We start from the raw sequence: 24,433 nt of genomic DNA, 5'->3' as shown, positions 1-24,433 counted from the left end.
GTTGATTATGATTTGTCACCAGTGAAGCTACTTAAAAGAAGGTAACTCCCAAAAAGGAGCTCTGACATGTTCTGCACAATAGCAGAACTGCTGGTGTAAGCATCTAACCTACCACAGGAACGACTTTAAGGACAACAATCATATGGATGGAATGATTTTGAAATGTGATTTTTAAAACTCACATTCCCTTTATACACCATGTGTACTGTTCTCCAAGCAAGCCACTTTTCAAACAATTCAGCTTTACACAGACATTTTAGGTACCCCAGTATTTCTCTTAGCAATGATGCTGATACTGAGTGACAAGTATGATAAATCTAAAGAATATAATATTAACTGCCCTAATGGCAATTTTTAAAAACTCCTAATTTTGTAAACTATGCTAGTTCCCTGGCTGCTTTTGGATATATTAGAATGGTATTCAAACTGAAAGAAATCTGTCTTTATAGTCTGAAAAAAAAGTTCCCATAATTAACTTTTATAATAAGCATACATTACACTAAATCTATTCTTCACATGCAATTTATAATCCCAAAGCAGTATTTTAAAATCATAGCAACCTCTTAACAATTACATCTGGTGAGTGGGATTGTCAGAAGTGGGTGAGAAAAAGGGAGGCTATTTGTTTTTGCTTTTTTTCTTTACTTTAATTTCGTACTCTTTAAATATTTAAACATCTACCTTTTAATGAAAAATTCAGTAAAGAAAAAGCGTACAATTATAAAATAAAAAATCTCCACATTTATTTTATCCTACTCCCCGTCATCACCACCTCTAATCTCCTTCCAGGGCTTGTAGCACTCAGAGCAGGGACCTTGTGTGTCTTTGGTATGCTCTGTCTCCCACAGAGCCACTGCACAGCAAATGCTATGCATCATATGAACAGAGATCGGAGGTAAGGGAAGCAGAAGGATTCAACAAGCCTTGAAGGGAAGGTTAAAAGAAGGAACTTCTATTTGGAAGGTAGACTTCAGAATAAAAGGATCTATTATCTTCTCTCTTTGAAATGCTGGTTAATATCTATTTATAATTAACTGCTCTGCTCCTTAAACATTTAGACCCCTATTTGAAAGGGATGGCTTAGCGCTAAACAATTGCTTAAGTTAACCCTTTTATTACAATTTGAGAATATTATCCTAAGTGTTATGTATAAAGCCCAATGCCGAAGGCCCAACTCTTGTTCGACACCCTTCTTTTAAAACTGCTAGTCGCCTACGAGAGGGATTATAATCACTGCATTCTTATTTTTTCTAAACTCTGAATTCAATTCTATACCTTGTTATCCAATTAACTTGCTTCATATTTGGTTACTCTTCTCAGTAACCTATCAATTTCTCCATTAAGCTCATACACCTAAACTTTAGCCTCATCTTAGGTCTCAAGACACAAAATATAGGTGCCTACACAGGGACCAAGCAGACAGTGTAAGTGTAGGGGCATGGTTTAAGAAATAACAGGGAGATATAATGATCTAAAGGACCACTTCAAAGCTTCATACTGTGAACTTATAAAGAAGAGGGTAGGTAGGAATGCGTAGTTCTGAAATCGTCTATCCTGAACTGTAAAATACAATACTGTGCAAAGATAGCATGGGTTTAAATGAGGTCATGGAGAACTAATACATGAAAGCCACTGTTGACAAACCTGTCCCAAATTTGCTGAAAGGGTGTCTGGGATCTCCTGTAGCTTTTTCCAGCTGAAAGAGTCTCCAGGCATCATTCATCACATTCTTCTCATGTTCTGAGTCAACTGCATTCACCTCTCTGTCTTTGCAACTCTCATCAAACAAGGGGCACAGGAAAAATTGTGCAAACCTAAGGGTATAAAACATAATTAACAATTCAAAAGCTGTTATTTTGAGAGTGGCCTTTTAAAAATATGCTTGAAACTTAACACATAGGAAATATGAATTATACTCAATCAGGAACAACTACCATTGCAACAAAGAAAAAAGGAATGTAAAGTAAGTTCTCAGTGACAGAAGAAAAATACAATACCGGACACATGTAAACCTAGAGAGGTCAATCTATCCCTGAAAACTTAACATCTCCAATTCTTAACCAATTTCCATGTGTATTTTTCCCTGCCACCAATTTCCTAACACTAGCTGAGTGTCCTACAATTCAACTCAATTTCAACACATCTACCTGGAAATAAACTCAGATCCCACAGGTTAAGGGCCTAGTCCTACAAGACTGACCCCCAACCTCTACTTCAGAAGCGAATCACAACCCCAGGTTGTCACCGTGGCTTTTAATCAACAGACTATAGACCGGAGGTTCCTTGGGCCTCTTTCTCCTGAGTTCAATTAATTTACTAGAACAGCTCACAGGACTCAGAAACATTTCACTTACTAGAGCACAGGTTTATTATAAAAGGATATAACTCAGGAACAGCCAAATGGAAGAGATGCAAAGGCCAAGGTAAGGGGCTCAGGGACCACTCACCCCAAATCTCCATGTGTTCACTGACCTGGCAGCTCTCCGAATCCTGCCCTTTTAGGATTTTAGGGAGGCTCATTACATAAGCATGAAGATTAAGTAACTGGCCATTTGCTGACTGGACTCAATATCCAGCTCCTTTCTTCTCCTCAAAAGTCTTGGAGTGGGGCCCAAATCCCGGCAACCAGCTCCTGTCCTCAGGTTACCTAGGGCCATCCCCCAGGGCAAGTCATTAACACAACAAGACAAGTTAGTGTGTGTCTCATCATTTAGGAAATTCCCAGCATTTTAGGACCTATGGACCAGGACCAGAGACAGAGAGACCAAGTTATCTATTTCTTATTATGAGTCAAAATAACACACCACCAAAAGTCAAGGCAGACTTACGGAGACAGAACCAATCTACTGAAGACCTATAATTTTGCATGTCTGTGCTGTTATATATGGCTAATTCTCAAACAAAAGGAGAAGGTAAGTGATAGTTCTTAGGCAAATAAACCTTAAATTTACAGTTTTAGCTGTAATTTCACTAACATTCAGGCGTTTTAGAACAAACGATGTGACCTACTTTTAAAAAGCTCAATTTGAATATTTTTTGTTCTTATGGAGGAAAACAAACGTTAGTGGGAAAAAAAAATGGAGTGAAAAAACACAGCAGTTTGACTAGGACATAATGATAGGCTTTATGAATTATTAAGATAATTTTAAAATTTAATAAGCAGTGATTCAACAAATAACATGGCATGTAACTCTAACATAAGTAACCAAAATGTTTTTCTTGAGGCTGTTCTTTAATAGCAGTATCAAAGTTTAACTAAGACAGCTTTAGTTAATAATAAATTAATCCTCCTACAACAGGTTACAACTTAAATCACGATTTTATATAGTAATTCTTCTTAAGAAACTTTAGACCCCATTTTGCAAAATCAAGATCCAGAATTCAGCTGCAGTCAAGGGCAGAGGCTCTGTTTAAATGAGACTTACATTCTGTGGGCCTAGGACTCCTGGGTCTATCTATCAACATCTCAGCAACTGCACTTCACAGTCCAGCTGTCACGGAGGCTGTTACCATTACTTGACAATTACTTAAAGAACACACTAAATATGATATACTGTACTAAGTACTTTATACATGTCAATTCAGAAGGAAATTCCATCTATCTGGAGTCTATATCAAAGATATAAGGAAATAGGTTTTCTGGACATGTAACCTCTTTTACCTACTTCAAAACATTCAGGCTGGGAAAAATGCCTAACAGCTACATACCACAGCTTGATAGACCCACATTAATGCTCATGATTATAACACAGCATGATCAATACTTTAAAAAGAGGCTCTTATACAGGTGGGTTTTTCTTCTCTGAGTCAAGTAACAGACATCCTCCATCATACAGAGATCTATTACATGAACATCTTCTGTAGCTTTTGTAAAGCAGGAAATTAAATTCAGTGTATCATCCCAGGAACTCATTAATGAAAGTTTTTTTGGAGTACATATAAAAGATGATTACACCTCAGTTTGCTGCCTAAAGACTGAAACATAAGCTAGAATAAGTAAGAGACAGGCTACTTTGACCCAGTCTGGTATCCTGAACCCACCATGCCTTGCCCTCTTAATGTTTTTTGAGCTAGGGAATAAATTCAAACTATTGGATTTTTAAAAAAATATAATTACTACTGTTAATTTAAGTAAGCAAATAAAGCTGACCATTACTAAAAGTAAGTCAAACTTCATGACAGACCCATTAAAAAGCTGCAGCATTACACCTTTTGGTAACACAGAAAACTGAAAAAAAAATCACCAAGGAAAAATTACATTTTGAATAAGGAATCAAATCACTTGATGTAACAAAAAAATTAGAAACTGTAAGCTGTATATAAAATGAACATGAAATTAAATTGGCTTAATGGAGCTTGCTCCAGAAAATACTTTCACAAAACATCCCCAAGGTTGAAACAACAGGTCAAACAATTCTGTATCACTACAATGAGATAGAACCTCACAGTTATTAGAATGGCTATTAACCATTTTTTTTTTTTTTTGGCGCGTGGCGGCTGAACTCTTATTAACCATTTTTAAAAACATAAAAAATAACAAGTGTTGGTGAGGATGTGGAGAAAAGAGAACCCTCCTGCACTGCTGGTGGGAATATAAACTAATACAGCCATGACAGAAAACAGTATAAAGGTCCTCAAAAAAATTAAGAATAGAAATCTCATATATGATCCAGCAATTCTATTTCTGGGCATTTATCCAAAGAAAATAAAAATACTAATTAAAAAAATACATGCACCCCAATGTTCATTACAGCACTATTTACTACAGCCAAGATATGGAAACAACCTAGATGAGCATCAATGAGTGAACGCATGTGATATATATAAACAATGGGATACTATTCAGTCATAAGAATGAAATTTTGCCATTTGTGACAACAAGGACGGCTCCTGAGGGTATTCTGCTAAGGGAAATAAGTCAGAGAAAGCCAAATACCATAAGATCTCATTTATATGTAGAATTTAAAAAGCAAAACAAATGCATAGATAAAGAGAATAGACTGGTGGTTGCCAGAGGCAGGGTGGTTGGGAGTGGTATGCAAAATGGGTGAAGGGGGTCAAGAGGTACAAATTTCCAGTTATAAAATAAGTAATTCATGGGGATGTAATGTATAGCATGGTAACTACAGTAAATAATACTGTCCTGCATACTTGGAAGCTACTAAGAGAGTTAATCTTAAAAGTTGTCATCACAAAGGGGAACCCTCCTACACTGCTGGTGGGAATGTAAATTAGTTCAACCATTGTGGAAAGCAGTATGGAGGTTCCTCAGAATGCTCAAAATAGACTTACCATTTGACCCAGGAATTCCACTTCTAGGAATTTACCCTAAGGATGCAGCACTCCAGTTTGAAAAAGACAGATGCACCCCTATGTTTATCACAGCACTATTTACAATAGCCAAGAAATGGAAGCAACCTAAGTGTCCATCAGTAGATGAATGGATAAAGAAGATGTGGTACATATACACAATGGAATATTATTCAGCCATAAGAAAACAAATCCTACAATTTGCAACAACATGGATGGAGCTAGAGGGTATTATGTTCAGTGAAATAAGCCAAGTGGAGAAAGACAAATACCAAATGATTTCATTCATCTGTGGAGTGTAAGAACAAAAGAAAAACTGAAGGAACAAAACAGCAGCAGACTCATAGAACCCAAGAATGGATTAACAGTTACCAAAGGGAAAGAGACTGGGGAGAATGGGAGAGTAGGGAGGGATAAGGGTGGGGAAGAAGAAAGGGAGTAATATGATTAGCATGTATAATGTGGGGGGTGGGGAGAAAGGGAAGGGCTGTGCAACACAGAGAAGACAAGTAGTGATTCTACAACATCTTACTATGCTGATGGACAGTGACTGTAATGGGGTCTGTTGGGGGGGACTTGGGGTAGGGGAGAGCCTAGTAAACATAATGTTCTTCATGTAATTGTAGATTAATGATAACAAAATAAATAAATAAATAAATAAATAAAATGTGAAAAAAAGGTTGTCATCACAAGAAAAAAAGTTTTTATAACTTTGTATGATGACAGATGGTAACCAGACTTATTGTGATAATCACTAAGCAATGTACACAAATACTGAATCATGATGTTGTATACGTGAAACTAATTTAATGTTATATTTTAATTTTTAAAAGTCTGTATCCACTACCGCTGAGAATAGAGGAATTAAAGGAGAATAGAATATTTAAATTTTAGCATTCTGGAGCAGGAGTATGCTTGAAAGGAGATCCATGACACTATTACAGTTTATTCTTCATTACATGTTTCATATGTAATACAAGTTAGCATGGGAAGGGCTGGCGAGAATTTTACAACTAATAAAATATTTTGTAGGGCTGGTTTAAAGTCATGCCATTATTTTGCCTCTATCACAAAATAAATATATGATATCACTCATTATTTTTTATTTTTCATAAAATACAGGGGGGAAAGAGTGGTTAACTACCTTTTGTTAAGCTACAAAGCTAAGAAGAAATCTTTGTACTAATAATAATAGTAATAATAATTATTATTATTAATGTGACAAGTACACAAAATTGGACAATTCATAGGGTGTTCAACATTACCTGTCTAGGGCACCTTCTAGATGTTCATGGGAAACATCAAAATAGTAATTGGTATGCTCTCCACTGGTAAAGGCATTTGAACTTCCTGCATGCTCACTGAGAAACTGGCTGTATTCATTTTCTTTAGGATATTTCTTTGTTCCCAAAAATAGCATATGTTCGCAAAAATGACTTAAGCCAGCAATATTTAGAGGATCTGACAATGAACCTGAAAAAGAAGAGAAAAACATATATTATAAATCTTTTTTGTATGTTGAAAGCTATAAAGGACAGATGAATTACAGATGATTTGGAACTTCTGTTAGCATGACAACCTCAACCATACAATCAGAGAAAGGTTAACACAGGCTGCTCTAAAATGGTACTATTTAGATTCTAGCCTCAGCTTTGACATCAATTAGTTGACAACTTTGGGCAGATTAACCTCTCTGGACATTATGTTCCTTACACATCACACCAGAGGGAAAGAAAGACCTGAATTCACTATTTTAAAAGAGCTAGAACTTTCCAGCTCTTACTTTCATTTCATTACAGGAGACAACACAGTGTGGTGCTCAGAGCACAGGTTTGCGGGTTAGCAGCTCTATTAGTTGTGAAACTGAGCACAATACTTGATCTACCTTGACTCAGGCACTTTTTTTATGTATACCTAACTTAGTTGTGTGAATACATACTAGAAGATATTTGCAAAGCACACTGTGGTATGCTTGGCAATAATCATTTACTCAACATAGGTCGATTGTTACCTTATTTCCTCAATTGTAAAATGCCACTGAGTTAAATAACACCTTTTTAAAGAGAAAAAAATAAACCTGCCTAAATGTACATATAGATAAGAAGCAACTTGATTAAATCAGCATTAAATGCGGAAGAAACAGGCACACAAGAATCTAGGAAATACAGTATTTCCTAGAGTACCAAAAGTATATGAAAGTGAAAGCATTAGAAATGCGACTGTAAGGGACAGGAATGAATTTCCTTGCTGCTAGGTCATCTTATCTGGGAACTTAACAAAATGCCTCGGTAAATTTAAGGTATTTGACTTAGACAACTGTAGGACTGCTGTACAAAGTTAAGATATGTCAAACTGGTAACTACCATGTCTTTATTTGCACAAATATGGAGAGTTCTAATAAATGTCAACATTAGGTCAATGAAACTGAACAAAGCTGAATTCATAATTTTAAATTGTACCTATGTGTACATCAAGTGCTGCTGAGGACTTATCCGTGGTGGGATCACTGATGAGAAGTACTTTGATACCATTGGCCAGCTCTAGCCCACGGTATTCTCGTTTGTCTTCAGGAGATTTGATAATGTGATTTCCTAGTCTCTTGATTGTTAGATTATTCATTTTGCTGTAGATCTTTTTTTGGAAACTGAAAGAAAAAAATTATTAATTGTTGGTTTGTGGCTGCCTTTTTTTAAGAACAAAGAATAACATCAAACAAACCCATATATATATCATCAGATAAAAAAATCTGAAGGACACTTATTTTAGCCTATTCACAGGCTATAATCATTCCTCTCCTCCATTTACACCTCCTTCTTTCAGAGAAATGCTAACAATATTGTTTTTGTGGAGTCATATTCTATCTAGAGAGCACATGAACAGGGATTTAAGACAGGATGGGTTGGGCCTTGATTTGGTCAGTATGCTGACCTAGAATAGAGTATTCAATTACCAATAATTGCTTTCCCACATATTTTAGAAGTATCTACTAGAGTAAGTGAGGTGAGAGGTTATGTAAGAATTATTACTGGGTCAGCCAAGACATTGCTCAACATTATGATAAAGACAGGTCAGATCTGGAACTCAAGGGTCTGATGTGCACATGCTCAGAACATAGGAAACAACCCCCACTGAGATAAAGTCCTGTGATGTCCTAACCAAAATAAGAGACCTGGACTGTCCTATGAAGGCAGCAAAAAAACAAACAAAAGATTGGAAGGACCCCAGGTAATTTTTGAAATCTGGTGAAGAGTTGAATGCCAGAGCAGGAAAAGTCCAGGGATCTAAACAGAGATGTTGGTAACTTCTCTTACAAAGGACTTCCCCCCTCCTCTAATAAGGCCTCTCTTTTCTTGCCTAGAAAGGGTTACAGTTCCAGTGATGGAAAGAGACTATCAGCACACAGAACCCTGTAGGAGCTTGGCTGGTACCAGTGCAGCAAAGGGATTTTCCAGAGTCTAGGGTTTGTTTTCGAAACTAAGAGTGGATGCCCTTTTTGTCTGTGTTGGGGACTGCTAATGAGATAAAAACTGAACCTGCTAATGTCAATACATTAATTAGGTAAAGCAAAAACACATATGAAACTACAGAGGAAAAATGACCCTTGTCTAACACATTTGCTTCCCCACAGGAAGACAAAAGTGGCTCTTACTGCTCCTTAAGACTGATAAGACATCCAGGTTTAAAGGTAAATAAGAGGGACATAAAAAGGCATACATTTTGGGTGAAATCTTTACTTTTTTGAATACCTTCCTCCTGAAATTGGCTAACTATTCTTCTGAGTAACAACTGAAAGAGGTTTGCTCCTATTAAGATTGTCCCTTAGATCTTCTTTTGAGAAGAATAGCTGGAATTTCAAATAATACTATAGGTTATACTAAATGTATAATATTGGTTTTTAAAATCACACTGTAGTTTACACAAGTAGTGCAATAGTCTTGCCCTATTTATAGTAAAAATAATTTCTTGAAAAACAAAGTTTAAAATACTAATATTTTGGGGATACAAGGTCACCATATTTTTTAGAAAATTCAAAAGCAGTTTGGAAGTGAAAAGGCATTATTAACAACTCCTTTCTATTTCATTAGCTATATGGCACTTAAGTTCAATGTCAAAGACAGATGAAAATATCTGAGTGCAAAGTCTTAAAAGGTAACAGAAAACGGTCTATCTAAGCCTCCAAAGAAATACACAATAATAATAATCCTGGTTAAGGTATTTCCCAAAGGACAATCTGTTTGGACAGCAGCAAATGCCTTCAGTGCATAACTGGTTTCAAAACCTTTAAATTCGGTTCAATATAAATGACATTTTAAAAAATGAGTTCTAACCTAGCATCAACATTAAGATTGAATAAGCAGTGAGAGAGCCTCCATTAGGACCCCCGGCAAGAAGGGCAGCATTAAATGGTAGCAAATGGCAGGAAACGGGAGCATTCCTGAGCTTCTTCCTCTAAGGCTCTGTAAGAGGGCAGGGCTGGGATTCTTGTGATGGGTGCCATTAAGTGGGAGCAAAAAACCAAAAGCTACTGTGGTTCCACTGCCACTGTAAACACCTAACTCAACTCCCTCTACTGTGCTTGCTCCAGCTGGTGTGATTTAGGGGAACCCAAGGTTAGAAATGATTAAAATGATTTTGGAGCTCTAAAACTTCAGTCCAATTCACAACTGAAGTGGGGAGATGAGATATAACTCACTTTGGTAGGACAAACTATCTTACTCTGTGGGAAGTGAAAAAATCATTATAATTAAGGTAATCACCCCTACTATAGGCTACATTCTGTACTTTTTTTAGGGTCCAATTTCCCTTGTCCAGATTTTCATTTTCTTAGAGAAAAAAACAATCAAGAGTCCATTACCACATGTATATAACTTATCTGGACTTCGAAGCTATGCCTGATTAATATCTCTAGTGTGGCTCAGAGCAAAAAGATGGACTTACTCTCTAAGTCAAACATAAAAATCAGTCAACTACTTTCAGACATTTGCACATGAGATAAAGGAGAACTATACATTTCCAAGCTGACAATGTTCCCAAATCAAATATCATGACTTCTTGAGGAAATAAAAACCAAAAGAAACAGTAACAACATTTTCAAACCAGATCCATCACCAGCAATCCATATTCAGTAGACAGTCTGACTGAACCTACTGCATATCCATCAACATACCCTGTAACACATGCTCAAACACAATCTCACCTTCTGCAGAACTGAAGGAACTCCTCTGATGATGATGGATTCTACAGCTTGCCGGTCTCTGTATTTATACTTGTAAGATCACATGTCTACCTAGCTGCCTCATTAGCATAAAGCCTTCTAGAGTAATTCTGACCTTTACATGACAAGCTACTGCTAACTTCAATGCTTTCACAGACACTTATTTGATATTTTTAACCTGTCAATGTCACAATCTTAGGAGCAATAAAATTATTCTCAATTTTTAGGCAATCATCATCTATTGGAAACTTCATAATAAGGTACAGAATTGTCAGTGTTCAGCATTCTGATAAACTGGGGAGAGGTTTAGTAATTACAGCATTATTTCAAAATTTTGTTCAGATTTTAAACAATGATTAAACTCACAGGACATAAAAACTGAAAGAGCCATTAGATGTTATCGAGTCTTTTATAATTCACAGACTGGTAGCACTGACTCTTCCTGGCAGCTTGCTAAAAATGCAAAATATCAGAAACCACCAGAGACCTACTGAGCCACAATCTGCATTTTAAGAAGATACCCAGGTAGGCTAGTACCTCATCTTACTTATAAGGAAACTGAAGTTTAGGAAGCTTATATCACTTGTCCAAAGTCATACAGTAAAATGTACCAATTGGAACTCAGTTCTTAATTCCCAGTCTATCCCAGCTCCCCATAACCCAACAAACATTTAAGGAGAACTCTTGAAAGTCTAGATGCTACACCATGCATGTTGGTTACAAAGATGAGTATGCCAGAGCTCTCGCTCTGCAGGAACCCAGACTAATGACAGATACGAGAACAGGTCAATATCTTTACAGTGCAGTGACAAAGTCATCCCCAAGGACAGTAGGAGAGTAATGAAAGGGGGCTACCTAACTCTGTTTAGGAGGGGAAAGAGGAGAAAGAGTAGGTGAGTAGAAGCATGCCAAATAAAGGGAAGGGAATATAGTGGAAAAACAGGAGCCTGGTGTTAATACAACCACAACAACCAGAACTTTCACTGAAAGGTCATTGACTTTTATCTGGACATGTAAAGGCCTAAATTGCAGGTTTGCAAAAACAAATTTCCAAATAAGTAATTTGCAAATTCCCATCTTAAGAGGAAATTTTTAATGTAAGTAATATTTTATGCAGATGGCCTTTCACATCCTTTTAGCTCATATGCTTTTCAGTGTTTTACAGCCTATTTAACAGAGATGGAGAAATTTTACTTGCTTTTTGCTCCCACTCATCCTCATAGCCCCAGACATATTTAAAGTTAGACCTGATCCATTCTTAATTTCTAAATGGATTAATCTATAAATCTGAACAAGTTAATGATGATGCTAGCAGTCAAGTTATAAATCAAAGACTCTCTTCTGTGGAATCCATCCACCCATTCCCTAAACCAGAAGGCAGAAGTTGAGCTTACCTAAGGCCCTCCTACATGGGGAGAAGGTGCCCAGAGAGAAGATGCCTGAAATCAGAACCACACCACAAACATCCCTTCTTCTCATAGAAGGCAGAGGTAAGAGAGAATATCAAGGTAGTAGTGGTATGTGCCTGGGACGCCTCACTGTAAGACCACATACTCCCAAACACTATTCATGCTACTTGACCTAAAAAGTAACAGCATGCCTTAGGGGCCTATCTACTCATGGCTGTTCAGTTACAGGGGCCAGTATACCCCACTTCACATACCAGTTAGATCATAAAGGCGGTATAAACTAAAATCCTCTCAATTAAATCTTATTTTCCCAGGAGGAGATGCTTTGCTGTTGTTCAGGCAGAATTACAGCCTCCAGAAAGGAATTTACAATGAAAAAAATGAACCCTTAAATGAATGAGGGTGGTAGCAATTTAAGCGAATCCTATGACAGTATCATTTTAGAGAAGTGGTTTAAGTGCTTTTGCAAATTCTGTTTTAGTTTTGGAAATACAGATCAATGGTTGTTCATTCAAAAAGTGACAAGCTTAACATGAAACACTTTATAGAGAATTTATGAAGGTTTAAATTGATCAGGAAAATTCTGAAATGTCCTAAATTAGGTGATATAAGGGCCATAGGATTAGAGAAAGACAAGGGAAGGTAATCAGTTAATAGCTACAAGCCACAACTAACCAGAAACTCCACGTTCCTAGATGAAGGCGTTTCACTAATCACCTAGAAAGAGCCCAAAACCACCACACCCCCTTTGCTCACAACCAGTGTCTGACCATCATCAATCCACAAGTCTTCTCTGTGGACTGACCAGCTAGCCCCAGACTTCCCTTGCTTCACGTTACCCACCTTCTTTATCTATTGCCAATGTGAATTTTAAGAACTTTTTTCCTTGAGACCTCTCATAAATGTGTCCCATTTCTTGAATCTAGCAGACAAGCTGCCTTGGTAAACTGGCATTGTTGCTAATGAAGCAGAAACTTCCTGCCCCAGGACAGATCTCTCGGTCTCTAATTTTTGATATGTCAAAGCATATAAACAAAACTTCCAACTTTTTTTCTCTCGCCACACAGTTAGGTAGAGGTTTCTGACAGTTGTAGTATAGGGACTAAGGATGTTTCACAAGTATCCTTCCACAGGTAGACTTCAGGCTCTTTAAAACTGTAAGGTAGACATTTGCAACAACATGGATGGAGCTAGAGGGTATTATGCTCAGTGAAATAAGCCAGGCGGAGAAAGACAAGTATCAAATGATTTCACTCATATGTGGAGTATAAGAACAAAGAAACACTGAAGGAACAAAACAGCAGCAGAATCACAGAACCTAAGAATGGACTAACAGTTACCAAAGGGAAAGGAACTAGGGAGGATGGGTGGGAAGGGAGGGAGGGATAAGGGCAGAGAAAAAGAAAGAAGGCATTACGATCAGCATGTATAATATAGCGGGGGGCATGGGGAGGGCTGTGTAACAGTGAAGACAAGTAGTGATTCTACAGCATCTTATTATACTGATGGACAATGACTGTAATGGGGTGTGGTGGGGGAACTTGGTGAAGGGGGGAGCCTAGTAAACATAATGTTCTTTATGTAATTGCAGATTAATGATAACAGCAACAACAAAAAAACGTAAGGTAGATGCCACAACACAAAACTAATTCTAACAGTCACTCTTATTTTTATTGTGTCCTATGTTTTATGAACTGCTCGTTTAGTATTTCCATTCTCTCTAAATAGCTTATAATAGCAGTCGTTGATGGTCATTCTCCTCAACCCTAGATGAGTAAACAAAAGCTCAATGATTAAGTGACTCGCCTAAGAGCATTCACACAATTGCTCAATGGCAAAGCTGGAACTATAGAGAAAGAGGAAGCGTGGGAAGGGGAGGAGCAGAAGGTGGTGCTTAAGGAAATCACACAGGCCTTTATTCCTCAATCCCCAGTTACCACCCCCACAGCCATTCCCTGACCCCATTCTCCTCCCTTAAAATCCCAAGTAATATAAACAAGGAAACAAAAAATTAAAATTGGTCAAAAGAAATGCTCCACCTAGTAAACATAATATTCCTCATGTAAGTGTAGATTAATGATAACAAAAAAAAAAAAAAAGAAAGAAAGAAAGAAAAGGGGGATTACTCCCTGATAGGATAAAACTAACTGTAAATCAATGATTAATGCATGCTTTAAATATCCTTAATTTTGATCACTTAAAGGGTGTCAGATGATCGGCTATTGGTATGTTTTTCTGATAATATTCCTTTCTCTTAAAAAAAAAAAAAAGCAGTTCCTGTGTGGTGACCTCCAATGAGTTCTACACAATGGTATAAAGGGCATATCAAAGTGTGGGCAAAGGGTCTGTTTGTGTTTATACAGAGGATCAAAGCCTAATTTGGCTACCCAGAAAATGAACTAAAGATACGATATGAAGAAGAACTTCCAACATCAGCACTCTCTGGAAGAGTCATACCAGAAGATGATCATCAAAAAACCTCAACAAAGATCCAGGCGATGCTGCAGTTGTAGCTGCATTCATCCCACTGGTTCCTGGACTTGCCATTGGAATGAAGAAGGAGATATCTAAGCTGGCCTGTGCATACAGTAAAACAACAAATTTGACTGGATCTATACTGTTGGAACTCAACCAAGAATTAGGAGAAGTGCAAGTTGTAGCGCTCCAAAATCTTACGACTACAGACTATCTACTGTTAAAAGAACATATGGGATGTGAACAGTCCCCAGGAATGGGTTGTTTAAATTTGTCTGATTTCTCTCAGACTGTTCAAGTTCAGTTGGACAATATCCACCATATCATAGATAAGTTTTCACAAATGCCTAGGGTGCCTAACTGGTTTTCTTGGTTTCACTGGATATGGCTGGTAATTATAGGTCTGCATTGGTTATGTAACTGTATTCCTATTATGTTAATGTGTGTGCGCAATTTAATTAGTAGTTTAAAACCTATACATGCTTAAGTTACTCTACAAGAAGATATGTCAAAGAAATAATCAATCTTCCCATGTTATATTCCGTCTGCTACTCCTATAGCTTTTCTTCTTCCTTCCTAATTACAACCCTTAAATAGAATTCATGCCTCATATCGAATTTACCGAGTATCATAATTCTTCCAAGTGGTAAAGATACCTCAAGACAAATACTGGACATAAAAGCCACAGGGCATAAATCTGCAAAGAAGTAAAAAGCTAACCTTTTCAAACAATATTGCTTCTCTCTCACTTACCAACTTTACATTTCCCTGTATGGCCCCGGAAGATGACTGGTTAGCCAGAGACAGGTAAGATTCCTCAAGGGAGGAACAACCTAAGACAGGCACAGTCACAGGGTGGGCCATCAGGTGAGAAATTGGGGATCAACAGAGGTGAGGCTTAGAACCTCAACCCCCCTGTTTTGAGAGAAATCTTCTGCATCCGTGGATGTTTTATTGCCCTTGTCTAGCTTGGATTAACACTTAGTCTACAGGCACATACCTGATCATCTAAATTTGCTCTCTTACAGCACTAAACTATGTTTTCTACCTTTATCTTGCATCTACCTACCACTTCAGCATTTTATTAAAAATAATAATAATAACAACAATAATAATAAGGGAGAAATGTGGGATTCACATATAAATCAAGTATAAAAATAAAAAAAAAAGAAATGCTCCAAATAAAGTTTTCAGGTTTTTACTCCTTCCTCCCCATTAGAAAATAGAGATTGGTTGTGGAAGGCACTGGAAAAATGCTTCTAATCTACCAAAGGAGTCCCTAAACTGAGAATCATATTATTTCATGATACTTTGCTAATAAAAAATAAAAAGGAAAAGGTACGGCAAGATTAAATGTCTAGCACATTTAAAAAGAGAGAAGAGCATATAGAATTGTCTAGTGCATGAAAGGGAATATGAAAAGAATTACTACAGCAGACATTGTAGGATTATGAGTGACTTGCTTTTTAGAAACATACATTAAGTCACATGAACAGGAAAAAAAAGGGGGGGATCATATAATCATCTTGGTAGATGCAGAAAAAGTATTTAACTAAATTCAACAACCATTCATGCTTTTTAGTGGGGTCTTTGCCTTGTTTTAGTATTAGGGTGATGCTGGCTTCACAGAATGAGTTTGGGAGTATTCCCTAGTCTTCTATTTTTTGGAAAACTTTAAGGAGAATGGGTATTATGTCTTCTCTGTATGTCTGATAAAATTCTGTGGTAAATCCATCTGGCCTGGGGGTTTTGCTCTTGGATAGTTTTTTGATTACTGCTTCAATTTCATTGCTGGTAATTGTTTTGATTTTCTGTTTCTTCCTTGGTCAGTCTTGGAAGGTTGTATTTTTCTAAGAAGTTGTCCATTTCTTCTAGGTTTTCCAGCTTGTTAGCATATAGGTTTTCATAGTATTCTCTAATAATTCTTTGTATTACTGTGGGGTCCGTCGTGATTTTTCCTTTCTCGTTTCTCATTCTGTTGATGTGTGTTGATTCTCTTTTTCTCTTAATAAGTCTGGCTAGAGGCTTATCTATTTTGTTTATTTTCTCAAAGAATCAGCTCTTGGTTCCATTGATTTTTTTTTATTGTTTTCTTCTTCTCAATTTTATTTATTTCTTCTCTGATCTTTATTATGTCCCTCCTTCTGCTGACTTTAGGCCTCATTTGTTCTAATTTTTCCAATTTTGATAATTGTGACTGTAGACTATTCATTTGGGATTGTTCTTCCTTCTTTAAATATGCCTGGATTGCTATATACTTTCCTCTTAAAACTGCTTTCGCTGTGTCCCACATAAGTTGGGGCTTTGTGTTGTTGTCGTGATTTGTTTCCATACATTCATGCTTTTTAAAAAGTAAGCAAATTAGAAGGGAGAAAATTCCTTCATCTAAAAAAAATATCTACAACTATAGCAATTATCATACTCAATGGTGAAATAATGCCAACACCCGGAACTCCCATCCTCACAAACAGGATGCTAGCTAGCACCATAACTTCTATTCACCATCGTACTGGTAGTTCTAACCAGTCGAATTAATGCAAGAAAAAGAAAACATGTGAAGATGAGAAAAGGAAGGGGGGAAATTTAACATTATTCATACACAACATAATTGTATACACAGAAGATCCCAAGAATCTACTGACTACTTCAGGATACAACAGGTGACAGAAACCTAACTTCACTTCAGTAAATAGACAAGTCACACAAGTTACACACACAAAATATATATACATATCACACATTTTCAAACATGTTGTAGAGTTGTGGGAGCAATGAGGACTGGATGAACTGGAATTCCAGAGAGGGGACAGAGCCCTCTGAGGTGAACTGATGATCGTATCACCTGGTTTCTTCTCAGGGGGTATTTGCTAATTCTGGTTGCAGATTGATGGTCACTCTTGGCCCAAGCAGAAGGCCTCTACTTGGGGAAGAGAAACAAGCAAGGCTTCGGTGTACGTACAAGCTGGGTGTGACAGATTAAAGCCCCCAAATGCCCCAAACGCACAGCTGATTTTTGCCACAGATTTCTGAGCTATCACTATACATCTACCAGAATGATTAAATGAAAATGATGGAAAATACCAAGTGATAGAGAAGTTACAGTGTAACCCAACTTTCATACACCACTAGTGGGAATGCAAACTGGTATAACCATTTTCAAAGACTGACAGTATATAGTAAAGCTGACAATGTGACATAACAATCCATGTTATTAGATATATACCCCAAATAAATGCATTTATATGTTCATAGCAATACTATTCATAATAGTCAAAACTAGAAATGATCAAATGTCCACCAACAGTAAAAAGATAACTACACACACACACACACACACACAATGGAATAGTATATGACAATGAAGAATAACCTAACACAAACAAAGGACAATCTCACTTACTTACGTTTGAGGGTTGTTATGAAAGAAGCTGGACACAAGAGTAAACACTGTATCCTCCCATTTATATAAAGTGCAAGAACAAGTAAATTCCAGCTATGCCCTTATGTCAGGAAAATGGTTACCCTTGGCAGTAGGGGTAGTGATTAGAATGAAGCATGAGGGAAGTTTCTAGTGTGCTGGTCATGTATGTGTTGGTTATATAGGTAACCAACCAGTCTGTGAAAATTCATCAAGCTGAACACTTATGTATTTTAATTAAACATTTTTAAAAATACTGTTTTTGAAAATATAGTAAAATAAAAGTGGGAGGGAGACACATGAATTACTCAAGGCTATAAATATTATCCACCAAAAGTCATCCTGGAATTAGTACCACTTGGATACTGAGAAGTAACTATCCATACCAAACTAGAGCTAAACTATTATTTCACTAAGAAATAATAGTCCAATGAACATGATAATTATCTAAACCTTCTCAGGTGTGTCCTGAGACAATTGTTTCTGTTGATGTCACCTTAGCCACAAGAAATAGGAGGCCAATGTCAGCACAGCATGAGTCAACTAAGTCAACAATAAAGTATGTTAAATATTTTAACTCAAGTGTTCGTTCATGTACGATTTGAAAACTAGCTTTTAGTAATTACTTACTTTAGACCCCAGTTAAGATATTAAAGTAAACTTGACACTCCCAGTAACCAATTAAGAGTGTCAAGCAATAAATGTAACCCAACTAAAAGCAAAATGATTTTTAACAGATATTCCTGCCTTAACAGTTCTCAACATTTACATCAAACAACTTCTAACCCAGGATTTGAATTAGACAGGTCATTTTTAAATAAAACAAACAAAAAAATACCTTATAAAGTTAACATTTCTGCAAACTCAGAACTAATTTACATGTGAGACATCTTCTCATAGATGCTCCATGATCCCAGAACAGGAAGGACAGCTCAAAGATCTCTGTCATGGTCTCTTAAAAAGATTAATACAAATCACAGGCTAGGAGGGGTTATCAACCTGTAACTAATGCTCTCAAGACAGCCCTCCAAAGAAAGCAAACCATAAACATGCATAGTCTGTCCAGAGGGGTGTATCTCCACTTGAGGGCTCAGCTCCACCTGGATGTATAACCTGGTTCTGATAGAAGAGAATCCTGCTTTCTTCAAATACTGCTTCAGGAAGCTTGACCTGTACTCTGCCTTAGTGTGATTCTCTACACCAGCACTTAGTGTTCAGTAATTATCTACCTCCACCTTTACCAAATGACCCCTGTGCTGCTCAGATCCTGGATCCTACTGGACTCTTCTTGTCAAACCGGGCTTTTGGGCCTCATCTAGTTTTGCCAATCAAGAGTCATGTGAAGTGTTCATTTAGGTCCATTAAATTGACAGAAGTAACTAAAGTCGCATCAAACTTGGGCAGTCTTTACAATGTCCCATTCATATAAATGAATTTCACCAAGGCACACTGTGTGGTTCATAGTAGTAAGTGGTCACCTTATATTATAATCATTATCATTATTATGGTCCTAGGGAGGTGAGATAAAAATAGACTGCCTCAATATGCACCATGTTATTACTAGCATTCTTAACATATATTCACACAAATTACAGTTATATGCTGTCATCTCCAGAGGTCAAAAACACTCACTGGACAGGCTGGTAATAGGATGGTACCTTATAAGACTATCAGAAAAGCGGGTAAATATCCGTTTATAACTGCTCTAGGCAAGCCACAGTTTATAGTCAGTGGTTCTCAACAGGTAACAATTTTGGTCCCCAGCGGAACATCTGGCAATGTGTCACAATTGAACTGTCACAGCCTAAGGGAGCAAATGGCAACTAGTGCACAGAGGCCCAGAATGCTGCTAAGAATCCGAAAAACGCACAGGAGAGCCACCACAACAAAGAACTATCTGGCCCAAAACGTCAAAAGTGCCAAGGATGAATGACCGTAGTTTATAGTTCTGACTTTATCATCCAAAAATAATGGATTAGAATCACGGCAATCAACTCAATCCAGTTAAGATAAAACAGGAGATAGCCTCATCAAAGCACAGAAAGCTAGCTGTATTAAACTCCCATCTATTTATTTACTTATTTTTAAAAATCTAAACCAGGAAAGGCTTAGATGAAGAGAGGGGGAAAACTGATAAGGAGAGAGGGAGGAGGGCAGCAGAAACCTTGTCCTTGAGAAAATAATCTAGTGCACAAAAGTAAAGGATCTCTCTCAGAAAGGAGCGCAGCCAGGGCACTGGGACAGACCCTTGCTAAATGCTCAGTCAGTAGTCTACACAGCACAAACTCTTTATAGGGATTATACCTTCAATGAATCCCCTAGATAGATCCAATTCCCACTTTTCCTTGATGGGAAAATTAAGCCTCATAAATTATTTGACTAGGGCCACACAGGCACTAAATATAAAAAAAGAAGTAGGATTCAAACCCAAGTCTTTAGACACCAAAAGCACCATGCTTCCACCAAGTTAAAAAGCTTATCTTATTCAGGGACTAATCTCTGGAAGGAACTCACAGAAATGTTGAGTAGGGGTATCTATGGATAGTAGACTACTAGGTGATACTTATTCTTTGTACTTCTCAGAACAATACAGAAACAATCTCTGAAACGATAAAACATAATGGATTTGAATGCACTGGGCTCTGTTTACTGAGTGTATAAGCCCAAAGTTAACTTTTTTGTTAACTTGTATCAGGTACATCACAATTTAAAGAGCTAATTAATAACAAAAAAATCTGGACTCCATTTCCATTCACTGTTGTTACTGACAACCTGGCTCTCTTAAGAAACTAGTTTGTTGGCTCACAATTGAGGCACTTTCCAAAAGAATTTTTAAATGGTTTGTGATATAAAGCGAAAATGGAACAGAACTCACGGCCTAATTCCAGAACATACTTCCCACTCAATTGTCAACCTAATGTGGTTTGACCCAAAGTATTTTTGGCTTCACTTTGTTCCTTTCTACACATAAGATAAGAAGTTCAGGTAATTTAGAAAGTAACAGCCTACATATTCTTTTCCTTTTCCTTTTTTTTTTTTTAACTATAGATCTATTGTTTCTTTAAACACAGGCTTTGATTTAAGAAAAACTGATCCTCAAGTCCCATCTAGCTGGATGCCTACAACACTGAAATTATACCCCTGCTGCTGTTTCCAGAAATAAAATAGTTAAATACATAACTTTCTTCTCGTCTTCATAGCAATGGTGGTAGTTATGATTATTAATCCACATTTACTGAACACTTAATCATATGCTAGAGACATACACATTACATGAATTCCCTTGTTTAACCCTCACAAACCTGTGAGGTAGATACTACGATTGTCCCCTTTTTGCTGATGAGGAACCAGGCTTGAAGACAGAAGTTAACCCTCACCAGGTCACACAGAGGTAAATGGCAGTCTGGGCACGGTGGCTCCAGCATCCCAATAGCAACGCAAGCTGAAGAGTAATTATCCACATTCTCAGCCAGCCCCAAAGGATCTGCATCAGAATGGATGCTTCCACAATACTGTGCCCACTGCATAAAAGCAATGCTGAAATATTCAAGACTATGAGATAGAAGAGGCAATACTTAGCAAGTGAAACTTGGTTTAATGGTGTATGGGCAAAATTGTAACTTATCCAGAATATCTCACCTGGTTCATCTCCATATCAATGGGTAATTACCTGGGCAAAGAGGGCTTATCTGTACTCAAGAGGTAAGGGGAGGGCCGGTTTTGCTTCTGCTGGAGCAGGAAAGAGAAATGACCCAGGACTGCAGTTTGTGAGCAATAAACGGATTTTAAACTTTATTTCTCCCTTTGACTGATTTTGGTTTTTAGAGGTATTTTGCCCAGGGATTTCCTTTTTCAGACTCACATAGTGGCAGATGAAAGAAGAGCAACTGATGCTTATGTAACCAGTGAACCAGTGAAGAGCAGTCTTTACTGACCAGTTGTGTCAGAGTACCATACCACCAAGTATGCAGAAGGAACTTGCATATTACTTACGGCGTGGTTTTCAACTTTTTTTTAAAACGAAATATGCTTTCTTCTACTAGAACCATATGGAAGTGTAATACATAAAACTAAACTACTATGGTTTAAAAGAAGCAAAGGAAGTGAGAGACCCCATCTCACCATCTTAGGGCTCCTTAGTGACAGTGATAGTGCAAGGATTCCCAAGGCTCTGACAAGTACAGTTTAAAAATTAATACAGAATTCCAATAAAAATACCCAAAGGAGCTCCAATAGCCAAAACTAGAACAATCTGAGCAAAAAAATAAATAATGGCACCACTGAATTTTTTTTATTAAGGTATCATTGATATACAATCTTATGACGGCTTCACATGACCAACATTTCGGTTACTATGTGCACCCTATTATCAAGGTCCCCCCCCACACACACCCCATTGCAGTCACTATTGATCAGCATAGTAAGATGCTAGAGTCACTATTTGTCTTCTCTGTGGTATACTGCCTTCCCTGTGACCCACCTACATTATGTGTGCTAATCATAATGCCCCTTAATCCCCTTCTCCCTTCCTCCCCACCCCCTTTTCCTTTGGTAACTGCTAGTCCCCTCTTGGAGTCTGTGAGTCTGCTGCTGTTTCATTCTTTCAGTTTTGCTTTCTTGTTATACTCCACAAATGAGTGAAATCATTTGGGCACCACTGAATTTTAACCCACAGAATAAATAATCTGTGATTCCATATTGATATAAATAAGAAAGTAAGAGAAACAGTCTCTCCACATCACTAATCATCAGGTAAATGCAAATTAAAACCACAATGGGATATCGCGTCACATCAGTAAGGATGGCCAGCATCGAAAAGACTAAGAACAACACATGCTGGCGAGGAGGATGCAGAGAAAGGGGAACCCTCCTACACTGCTGGTGGGAATGTAAGCTAGTTGTGGAAAGCAATTGTGGAAAGCAATATGGAGGTTCCTCAAAAAACTAAAAAGAGAAATACCATTTGACCCAGGAATCCCACTCCTTGGAATTTACCCAAGGAATACAACTTCTCAGATTCAAAAAGACATATGCATCCCTATGCTTATCGCAGCACTTTTTACAATAGCCAAGATATGGAAGCAACCTAAGTGTCCATTAGTAGATGAATGGATAAAGAAGATGTGGTACATATACACAATGGAATATTTTCCAGCCATAAGAAAGAAACAAATCCTACCATTTGCAACAACATGGATGGAGTTGGAGGACATTATGCTCAGTGAAATAAGCCAGGCAGAGAAAGACAAGTGCCAAATGATTTCCCTCATTTGTGGAATATAACAACGAAGCAAAACTGAAGGAACAAAACAGCAGACTCACAGACTGCAAGAAGAAACTAGTGGCTACCAAAGGGAGGGGTGTGGGAGGGCGGATGGGGAGGGAGGGAGAATTGAGGGGTATTATGTTTAGTACACATGGTGTAGGGGACCATGTGGAGAACAGTGTAGCACAGAGAAGGCAAATACTGAATCTATGGCATCTTACTACACTGATGGAGAGTGACTGCATTGGGGTATGGGTGGGAACTTGATAATATGGGTAAATGTAGTAACCACATTGTTTTTTCATGTGAAACCTTCATAAGAGTATATATCAATCAGACCTTAATAAAAAATTTAAAAAAAAAAAGAAAAACAGTCTACCTCACAGAATTTTAATTAATAGATAACAGAAAGAGGGAAATAAATCACCGTTAGGCACAGTAATAAATGTTACAGACAAGATCTGTCAGTGGATGCCAAAGAGTTTGAGGTAAAAAAGAATTTGCCTAGTCCCAAAGTATTTCCCCAAATCATCTACAAAGATAAAGATATTAATTTCTTTTTCTAAATAACTACACTATGATTATGTTATAGAGGAAGTGTATTATTTCTGCAATTTTAAGTAAGTCTAGAATTAGTTCAAAATAAAAAGTTTTTTAAAAATCAAAAAATACATATGTATCTAGACCTTCGGCCACCCCCAAAAAAACATTAACGTGAGGGATGTCTACATTTACAGTAAAGGTGTTAGAACCAGGATTCTGTACTACTAGAAGGCCAATGGAAGACAAAACTGAATGTTTTTCAAAGGTGTTCCTAAGAATATGGGCACATATATACTGATACATGCTTCAAAATGGATAAACATTGATAATATTATGCTAAGTGAAAGGAACCAGACACAAAAGATCACATACTGTATCATTCCATTTATATGAAATACCCAGAAGAGGCAAATGCACAGAAATAGAAAGTGGGTAAGTGGTTGCCAGGGGCTGGAGGAAGACGGGAATAGGGAGTCACTACTAAGCTATATGGGGTTTTTTTTTCAGGTGATGGAAATGTTTAGTATTTATTGTGGTGATGGCTACATAACTGTGAATGTACTAAAAAACAACTGGATGGTGTCCTTTTAAATGGGTAAATTGTATGGTATCAACAAAGCTGTAATAGAAGTATATATATTTCTTTATTTATAACATTTATAATATATAATTACTATAATCCCTAATTTGTTCATGATTATAGTATTTGTAGAAAGGTGTTTTGTATTTTGCCGAGCACAGCAGTATTAGTACCAGTCTGCCTAGTTGATTTATAAGTATATTATCCATTTTACCTT

General features: G+C 37.2%; 1 protein-coding gene across 4 annotated transcripts in view; it reads right to left on the bottom strand.

Annotated features, from left to right (window-relative positions):
- IDE (insulin degrading enzyme) overlaps nt 1–24,433 on the bottom strand; it is a 111,405-nt gene that overhangs the window by 71,264 nt on the left and 15,708 nt on the right. For 3 of the 4 annotated variants that reach the window (XM_017661819.3, XM_017661810.3, XM_037015716.2), the window contains exons 2-4: nt 7,770–7,954; nt 6,576–6,783; nt 1,645–1,814 (exon numbers count right to left, since the gene is read on the bottom strand). In XM_017661819.3, coding sequence (XP_017517308.1) covers nt 1,645–1,814; nt 6,576–6,783; nt 7,770–7,954 — 563 coding nt within the window. Of the gene's footprint in view, nt 1–1,644; nt 1,815–6,575; nt 6,784–7,769; nt 7,955–10,507; nt 10,621–24,433 lie in introns of those variants that run through there. The other variant, XM_017661825.3, reaches the window with a different exon arrangement.

This window comes from Manis javanica, chromosome 7 (genome assembly GCF_040802235.1).
Source record: "Manis javanica isolate MJ-LG chromosome 7, MJ_LKY, whole genome shotgun sequence".
NCBI classification, from domain to species: domain Eukaryota; kingdom Metazoa; phylum Chordata; class Mammalia; order Pholidota; family Manidae; genus Manis; species Manis javanica.
Note: the sequence above shows the minus strand (reverse complement) of the source record. Positions and strands in the feature narration are given on the sequence as shown.